The 9,208-nt window shown below is 40.8% G+C and overlaps 1 protein-coding gene across 2 annotated transcripts in view; it reads right to left on the reverse strand.

Moving 5' to 3' along the window:
• Positions 1-5,729: 5,729 nt before the first annotated feature.
• LOC105921059 (serine/threonine-protein kinase DCLK2) overlaps positions 5,730-9,208 on the reverse strand; it is a 31,434-nt gene continuing 27,955 nt past the window's right edge. For both annotated transcript variants that reach the window (XM_036146854.1, XM_036146853.1), the window contains exons 15-16: positions 8,672-8,752; positions 5,730-8,600 (exon numbers count right to left, since the gene is read on the reverse strand). In XM_036146854.1, the coding sequence (XP_036002747.1) occupies positions 8,475-8,600; positions 8,672-8,752 (207 nt within the window). In that variant the 3' untranslated portion in view covers positions 5,730-8,474. The remainder of the gene's footprint in view (positions 8,601-8,671; positions 8,753-9,208) is intronic.

Raw genomic sequence — 9,208 nt, forward strand, 5'->3', positions numbered from 1 at the left:
GGGACATGGAGAGAAAAAAAACTATTGCGAGATCTCGCAAAACTATTGCGAGATCTCGCAAAATGTTTTCCTACGTCATATATATATATATATATATATATATATATATATATATATATATATATATATATATATATATATATATATATATATATATAAGGTCTGATGCCTTCACGGAGTAGATGCAAGTTTGGAGAGACTAAGTCACAAAAACTTGGACGTGTAGACCTGTATCTCTCTGTCTTAGAAAAATAACATTATAATATAAACGATATCTTTTAATCTTACTTGTGAAAAGTTAGCCCTCGAGCCCTGATGTCAATAGTCCGTCGATTTAAACAAAAATACGCCGCCCAGTGCTGAGGTATCATTAGTGTGTTCAGCTTGAATCAGCAGGTTAGGGTAGAGGTTGACTGCCCCAAGATGGCGGCCATAATTCCTACGCCGCGACAGTCAATGCGGGGTCTACTCTTATATTATGTCTATGGTTTTATCCTTTTTACTTTGCACCTCCGCTGTTGTGTGTCTGTTTTACGTTCGGTTCACTGAAGTAGGAAAACTTTTTCTTTTAATCTTTTAAAATGTCTCTCACTAATGTCAAGTCCATGTCTGTAGCCAAGTACGGATTTAATGTCTTTATATGTCAGGCCAGTACTAAAATAGAAATCAATAAACTTCTCCCATGGATGACGTGTTTGCGCCTCCATTGTTTTGTGTCTGTTTACAACTTCTTTTTCTATTTAATGGCGGTTGGCAAACAACTATGTGGTGACTAACCAGTAATGAGTGTGGATCAGGTCATTTGTTTTACTTCCGGTTCGCTGACGTAGGAAAACCTTTTGCGAGATCTCGCAATAGTTATTGCGAGATCTCGCAAAACTATTGCGAGATCTTGCAATAATTATTGCGAGATCTCGCAATAGTTTTGCGAGATCTCGCAATAGTTTTTTTCCCTCCATGTCCCTTTAGGGGCTCCGTAAAGTCGGGTATATTAAAGAGCCCGGGTGTGAAAATGATAGGAGGCTATGAAGACTAAGCTACCAGAACATCTCCACTCATCTCTTGCCTCAGACATGGTGCAGACTTTTGGGAAGCAGTTAACAAGGTTTTGTGTCAGGACATCTCCTCAAAGCAGGAGAGGGGATGGACCATAGGGACAGACTTGTGTTTTACATGACCAAAACACTTGAATGTTATTCTTTTAATAAGGCATTTGTTGTGATTCTATTTGTTGTGATTCTGGCAAGGCTGTCTGTCTGCCTGATCCCTCTCTTCTTCTGCACCTTGAAAATGTTTTAATTCCATGTTTACATGCCTTTATTTACTGGGTTCCCCACAGCCTCCTGTTGCCAGATTATTGAAAGCCATCAGTGAGTAAATGTCCAGCATTCTTCATTGCCTGCCTTCCCCAGATCTCAATTCAATTCAATTCTATTTATATAGTGCCAATTCATGAAACATGTCATCTCAAGGAATTTTACAAAGTCAAATTCAATCATATTATACAGATTGGGTCAGATTATACAGAATGGTCAAAAATGTTCTATATAAGGAAACCAGTTGATTGCATCAAAGTCCCGACAAACAGCATTCACTCCTGGAGAAGTGTAGAGCCACAGTGGAGAGTCGTCTGCATTGTACATGGCTTTGCAGCAATCCCTCATACTGAGCAAGCATGAAGCGACAGCAGAAAGAAAAACTCCCCATTAACGGGAAGGAAAACCTCCAGCAGAACCGGGCTCAGTATGAACGGTCATCTGCCTCGACCGTTCATACCTGCTTTTTGTCTCCTGATTCCCCTGCCTCATCTTAGCCCTGTCGGACTTCTCGTCGGCTTTTGTTTACTGGACCTTGACCAAGTACCCAAACCCCAGATCTTGTTTCAAGCCTAACACGGGGATTTGTAAGCCCGCTTCTGCCTCTTTGTGTATGACCACTGCCTGTTTCACGGATTCCACTCAAATTTCAGCCCTTGTCACTGACTCTAGCGCACTTACCTGTTGTGACGTTATCACTCCCACATCTGTCAGCTTCCCAATTCCAATTGAGTCCCAGGAACAGCTGATCAGGACCTCGTGGAGTTTGAGAAGGTTCCACTTGAGTCCCACTTTGCTCAATGATTTCATGCTTCCTGTTAGTGCTCGTGGCAATTTCCTGTTTCCCACCAGAGATTTGCCTTAATGAATCTGAAATGGTACTGTGTTCAGCTGAATTTTTGGGTTCTCTCACAGTAGCATTATATTTTTTTATTTTTAGGGTCTGCAACAATTTGCACATCCATTTCCTGCAAAAAAAATCTGCATGGTAGCTTTACTGATGAGAAGGTAAAAGAATGATAATATAACCTGTAACATTTGGGCCTGTGAATGTTTTAACATGATAATTAGTGACCCATGTGGGGGAAAAAAAAGGTTTGGACACTCCAGACCTAATTTGCTTTCTTTGCATGGTATGAAAACAGTCTAACTGAGTTGGGGTTGTCTCAGAGTGGAGGTCTTAGCAATCACCAATGCACTTTTCAAGGGCTGTCATGAATGGTGAGCAAATAACAGTTTGTGTTTTCCTACACACTCTTTCTGAATGATACCTTTTGTGCAATGAGTTCCTTAATAGTTGTGCCCTGAGCAAATGTAAAGAAAATCTGCCTGAACAGATTAGCTGTAGCTGATCAATTTCCACCCAAGGAAATTGAATGCATTTTTATTCATTACATTTGCAGATTAGTTTGTTTTTAAATCAGACTAACTGATGAAGGTGGAGAATCTTCTGAAATTATTTGTGTCCCCTGGCATTTTAACTGAGGGCTCTAGACTTTTACAGCCACTGTAAATCTGTGGATTATCTCCATTTTATGAGGAAGTTAAGCCTTGACATGTTTCCCCCGCTGACCAGGAAGCTGCTTGAATTTCTAAAGGTATTGCAACTGTAGGCTGTTTATGTCTTTGTAATTTTTTGTTTTTTTGTTTTTTACTTAAAGACACAACAGTATGCAGGGGTGTCACTGCATGACTTTTATTTCACAGTTTGAATTCATCTTTTCGCGACACAAAGGAGGGATTCGTCACCCAGATCCCAGCAAACATACAAGTTTTCAACTCAACACACGGGAACATTACAGCTTGTTGTGGTCATAAAACATGTCTGATAAATATGTCATTAGAAAACACTGCCGTTCTCACATTTCCTTCGCTTCAAAGCTGGACTCGTTTTCTCAAAGGCATCTCAGAAAGGAAACTATTAACCCCCAGATTATTTACTCAATAGGTTTCAGTTATTAGCATGTTCCAGCAGAGTAAAATGAGCATGAGATGGTGTTGGAGGTTCATTTTGGGAAAAATCAGACCAATTTCCTTCAAGAACTCAAAGTGTCTATAATCCATGCAAATGAAGATCGGTTTTGGCTAATAGATGAGGCTACAAGTGATGTAAAACACACACCTGCACACACGCAAACAGGGTCCGGTAAGTAAAGCCACCTGAGTCAAACAATCTGGAAAATTCGGTTCAGCTCTCATCTTTGATCGCTCGTTCTGTGCAGCCCAACGTTCAATAAAGGGAAATGAACAACACAGTATGCCAATAAAGCAACATCTGTGGTACAGAGACAACAAGTCTCACGGTTTAAAGGAAAGTTTGCTGTTTGCCACCAGGCAGATGAGACTACACTGCTAAAAGAAAATAACATAAAAACAATGCATAGTGGACTTTCAAACATGTCTTTGATTTGATTTCAAACCAGAATGCATCTACAGATCAAACTGTTGCAGCATGCTTGCTCGTTTCTTTAAATACTGCAAAGTGCTTTCTGTTTTGTTGATGATCGAGGAGTTTACCTGTGTGATCAAATGAATTTTGGGAAAGCACATTTTTGGACTGCCTGATAAAGTAAAACCAGCGTATTATAAAAGTAGCAGCTACGTTTTTAACCAAATTCCCCATGAACTGAAGCGATTTCCTCTTGTTTATGACCCAGGCGTCGACAGGACAGACAACAACAACAACAACAGAAGGCTCCTCTTGGTTTGGCATAAAGCAAAGAGAAAAGAATTAAGACCACTGGGTTCATAGCAGGCATAAAAGGTCAGTGGTCGAGCCGCTGATCCAGAGTTTGGCTGAACGTTTTTCCTCAGAGGGAAGCAGTGCTGGGTCATCGGAAAAAAAGCAGGTTAGACTTTTACTACCAATCTAGACACAGTTTTATGGCTCATATTTAATTTTGTAATGATTAATTAGTTCCAACAACACTTTGGCTGCACACGTGTAGGTGCAGCTGAAAACATCAACTGTGCCCATTTTTAAAGTAGAAAGGTGCTTAAAAGCTTGAAATATTTTCCCTGGACTACTCGACGTAGGATTTGGCAGCATCCAGATACGTAATAGTTCATTATTTTAGATCTTTAAAGTACTGTTTAATCTAATTTCTTCCAATTCAAAGCTTGTGAGCAAATCCAAAGGGCTCCAACAGAACTTTGTGTTTTGGTCACAGCCGGCCCAAGGCGTAAGCAAGCTAAGCTGCTGCATAAATGCTTAAATTTTATTTGTTTATAGATTTCTGTTAAATTTGATTTGACCATTTCAGCATAGACCAATTAAAAGATTTTAAACTGTTTAAAATTCAAGATTTACTGGATTTATTTATTCTTTGCACTATTTAACGTAGTTACAATCAAGTTTTTAATGTTTTTTGAGCTCGGTCTGTTCATAAATACATAACTAATTGTGATAAGGGCCCCAAATCTAATTCTGCTAAAGGCCCCGTACAACCTTGGGCCAGCCCTGGTAATATAAAAAAAAAAAGTTTCTAAGTTCTCTTCATGAGAAAACCCAACTGGACAGGACCTTCACCTTTATTCAATCTGGATCTCTTTTTAATAATAATAATAATATTAATAATAATTATTATTATTCAGCTAAAATAGACTCATGGGTTCCTTTCATTGAAGTAATCAGTGAGCTGATTTAGTATCCATTCTTCAACGTTTTTAGCTTGGGTTCCACATCCAGCCAAACTCTTAATGAGCAGCTCCAACCAAAGGTCAAGGCCATGGAAAAGTTGCATCACTGCATCACGTCAGTGCGTTTATTCAGACACTTTCTTTTCAAGTTTTATGGACAGGAACCGCTTTCTTGATGCGAACGCCCGTCTCAGAGGTTCCCCTTTACCAAAAGCTAAAACGTCAAACAAACACGCGCCTCTAGACGGACAGTTTCATGGAAAGTGCAAATGGAGACGTACGTTTGTTGGATTTAACATGATCGCACAAAAGGAAAGAGATCTATGGATGTTTGCTACCAAGTCTGTCAGACAACCCTTTAATTCCAGGTCGCCAACACCCATCTGAAACCCTGAATCGCAAATATCTCTGCATCTTTTTTTTTTTAAATTGAATAACTACCTAAATACTGAAATTACATTTTAAATGTCAAAATGGTTCAACTATAATATGGAAAAAATAATTTCTTCCCCCAAGAAAAAAGTCTTTAGGTAGGATTTTTTTCCCCTGGGTGCCGACACCGAGGGTCTACGATGAGATTCTTCTTTTCATTGTGATACTACTTGTTCTTCGATCTGCTACTGTTTGCCTACGTAACATCAGACTCACACAGACACTGACGGACAGAACGGTATTTACAGTATTTACAGCTTCTTATCCTTTCTCATCTAAAATGATATAAAATGAGGAGAAGCAAAGAGCTCCGGGTTTGGACTGTGGAGCGTGTTGTTCAATTCGGTCCCCCTGCAGGCAGCAACCTCGAAGCGATGCTTGAATTGTTCTGGTAAAAAATGAAATGTCACTCAGTTGATCAAGAATTCAAAAGTAGGAGAAAGTAGGAGAGGACGTGAAGAAGAGCGAGACGACAGAACCTCCTGGACAAGAAGCTAAAGATGATCCTAAGGCTGAATCCCATTTCCCTTCTTTACCCATTGGTCGACACATGATCTGCTTTAAAACTCCTTAATGTTCTAGATGCTGAGTTTTCCCACTTTTTTGCAGCGTTTTTCACTTTTTCCTACAATCACTACATTTTACTATGTCGTTGTTCTTCGAATAATTAAAATTCAGCAGCAGGATGGAAAAAGGACCATTATATATTATAGTATTTCAAATGTGCAACACTTATCATCCTACACCAGCGAAAAATCAAATCCAAAAGAAATTAATAATAGCTAAAAAAAATTAATAAAACTAAATTTATTATGATTTTTCTTCAATGAGCTCAATAATAAACTAAGCGTGGGATATATTATTTAATATGATTAAATAGGCTGAGCAATGGAACAGTGGAGAGCACTGTTGTCTTGCACCAGGATGGTCCTGGGTTGAAATCCTGGCATGGGGTCTTTCTTAATGGAATTGGTTCTCTCTGTGCATGCGTGGGTTCTCTCTGGGTACTCCGGCTTCCTCAGTCAAAAAGTGTGACTGTTAGGTTAATTGGTCTCTCTAAATTGGCCTTAGGTGTGACTGTGTGTGCGACTGGTTGTCTGTAAACCTTTCCAAGGTGGAAGCAATATCTAGAGCGACCTTGTATGTTCCTTTGTAGACCGGCAGAAGGTTTGTCGTGAACGTCTGACGTAAATGCTATAGCTGTGGCTACTAACATAGCTCACCACCGTCAGGGTGTGAATGAGTGAATGACTGACTGTAGCGTGAGCGTTTTGGGGTCGTTGGACTAGTTAAAGCACTGTACAAGCCATTTTCCATTTAATATGGGTAAGATAGCTGAGAAATGGGATTCAGCGAGAGTGGCAAGAAAACAGATGTAATGCAGCTGGGCCTAGTTTTAGGCTTTTACTTTCCTAAAGGTCATCAGAAATGTTCTAGCTTATAATAACTTAATTATAAGCCAAAACCCAGATTGCACAACACTCGCTTCCTTCCTTTTTCCAACATTCTTCAATCAACTCAAGCCTTAGTTGACAGAGATACAAAAGTAAAAAAAAAATGTTCCTCCTGGGGAGAGATTTTAAGTGATGTTGCACTATTCCTGCTCCATTTTTAAAGAGACGGGTATATTCTGGCAAAGGTCTGTAAAGATCAAAACACTGAGACTCATGACTAAGTAAAGAAGACAGAAGCAGAAGGTGGTGGCTGGTTGGACTGGTGGAACCAAGGGCGAACATTTAAAGACGTTAGGAATGGATAAAACAGCAGCGCAAACAGGCACAGTGCTGAAATCCCTCCTCAGCAGGTGGATGGCCATGAATCTTCAGGGGGCCAGCACAGGAAAGACAGGGGAGAATTAAAAAAAAAAAAAACGGGGCAGATCTTCAGATGAATGGAAGACCTCCTGGTTTACCAGGAACTTCAGCGAAGGTTATCCCTGACCTGGAGCAGCTCTGACGACCCAGCTGCGTGTATTCCTGGAATCATACCAACGTCTGATCCCTTCTACAGCCATGAAACCGAGGTTTCATTCATATCAGAGGTACAGCCATGCTAATCAGACGAGTCCAATAGCACCTTCGTGGTGTGCCCGCGTTCACGCTGGTCCTTCAAGCAGCAGGGGGTTGGCTTCGGTAGTGTCTTTCTGGAAAATAAAACGTAGTAGTGCCATTTTAACGGAGCCCATCTGCAGCAGAGACGGGGGCCTTGTGCAAAAACCTTCAGGAGATGAATTGGCACCAGCTCTGGACCAGAGGACGGAGACGGTTTCCAGGAGATTAGCTGGATATAATACTGGAGAAGCTGGTCTGTTACCAGTTGAACGAAAAACCTGGAGAAAACTGATAAATTGTCTTTGGGTTGGTCTAAAATAACGCAGGCTCGTTAAGTCTGCTGTAAAGTAAAGGAATGTATTCCAGACTTTAAAGAGATTCAAGGCTATGCTCCAAACTGGTTTGGGAGAACTGAACCCAACAGATTTGAGCGTATTTGTTTAGTTTCCTTTGAGGGAAACAGAAACCAGCCCTAGATCAGATTGTAATAAAAATCAAAAGCTATGGTGTAAAATGCTCCAGAACTGAGATACTGGACTCCAGTGGCGTTCAGGTTTTAAGCACCGTGTATTTAGATGACGTGATAAACGATAAACTCTGAAACCTAAATGATGTTTCTGACCAGAGCTGAGGGAAAGATTGAGGTACTGAAGGGCATTCAGCAGATTTCTACCCGTCTACCACTGACTGGTCAAGTTTTTACATCTGACACCATGGAAGTGGACTGGTCTCCCGGAGGAAAAACATCACCTGATATGTATTCAGTCACCGGCTGGGGAGCATCTTTTCTAGATTGCTCCAGAAGCTGAGAACCTTTTATCAAATCAGCGTAGATTTTAAAGTTTTACTTTCCAGAAGATGTGACGGAGCAGGTCAGAGAACATGAAGGTGATGGGTTTCCAGTAGGTAAACGGAGATGTTGAAGAGCCGACTTGGTGAAGATTATTTAGCTCTTAGTGGGTGAAGGCTTGCTCTCCAGGCTGGATGGTGGTCTTGGGTTGGGGGGGGGGGGTTCACAATGTAAGGGGGATGCGACCTAGACCAGCGGTGAGGGAACTTGCTTGGTCTCCAGGACTGGAGAGTCGCGGTCTGATTCCTGCGCGTCTTCACTGGCGTGATCTTCAGGGCCGCTCACAGTGTTGGACTCTCCCGGTGCCTCGTCCTGCACAAACACAAACGTTTATAAGCTGCTGCCATCATGATGAGTCCTAAAGCACCGGGTATGAATCCTACCGTCACCCAGGGGTGGGAGAGGACCTCCTCGGCTGTGAAGCGAGCGTCCACGTTCACCTGCAGCATTTGGCTAATCAGCATCTGAGGAGCAGGTCATGTGACCGTTAGCAGGGTGACTTCTTTACGTTGGATACTTCTCTGTTCATAATAGTTTTTCTACTTTTACCTTCTCTTTTTTATTGCTAATAATTGTGTGTAACAGTGTTTGCCGCAGTCACACCAGATTTCCCCCGTCTGGGGATATTAGAGAATTTCTTATCTTATATCTTATTCTTTCTAAAATACGTGAATTCATTAGTGAGACACAGAGTTTGGAAGTCGTTTGAATGATTTCAAGTTTGTTGTTTTTCTTTAATCGTTGCTTGAAAACAGGTTTAATGTTAGTTTAAACCAGTTTACAACTCCTTGATGTAGAGATTTCTGAGCATTTACATTTAGAACAAGCTAATTAAAGCACTTTATGAGTTTTGTTCTCTCTTTTATGATATAACAGGATTATTTTGATAGAGTGAAGAATGTACCAACATTTATATTCTC

This window comes from Fundulus heteroclitus, chromosome 14, assembly GCF_011125445.2.
Source record: "Fundulus heteroclitus isolate FHET01 chromosome 14, MU-UCD_Fhet_4.1, whole genome shotgun sequence".
Classification (NCBI taxonomy): Eukaryota; Metazoa; Chordata; class Actinopteri; order Cyprinodontiformes; family Fundulidae; genus Fundulus; species Fundulus heteroclitus.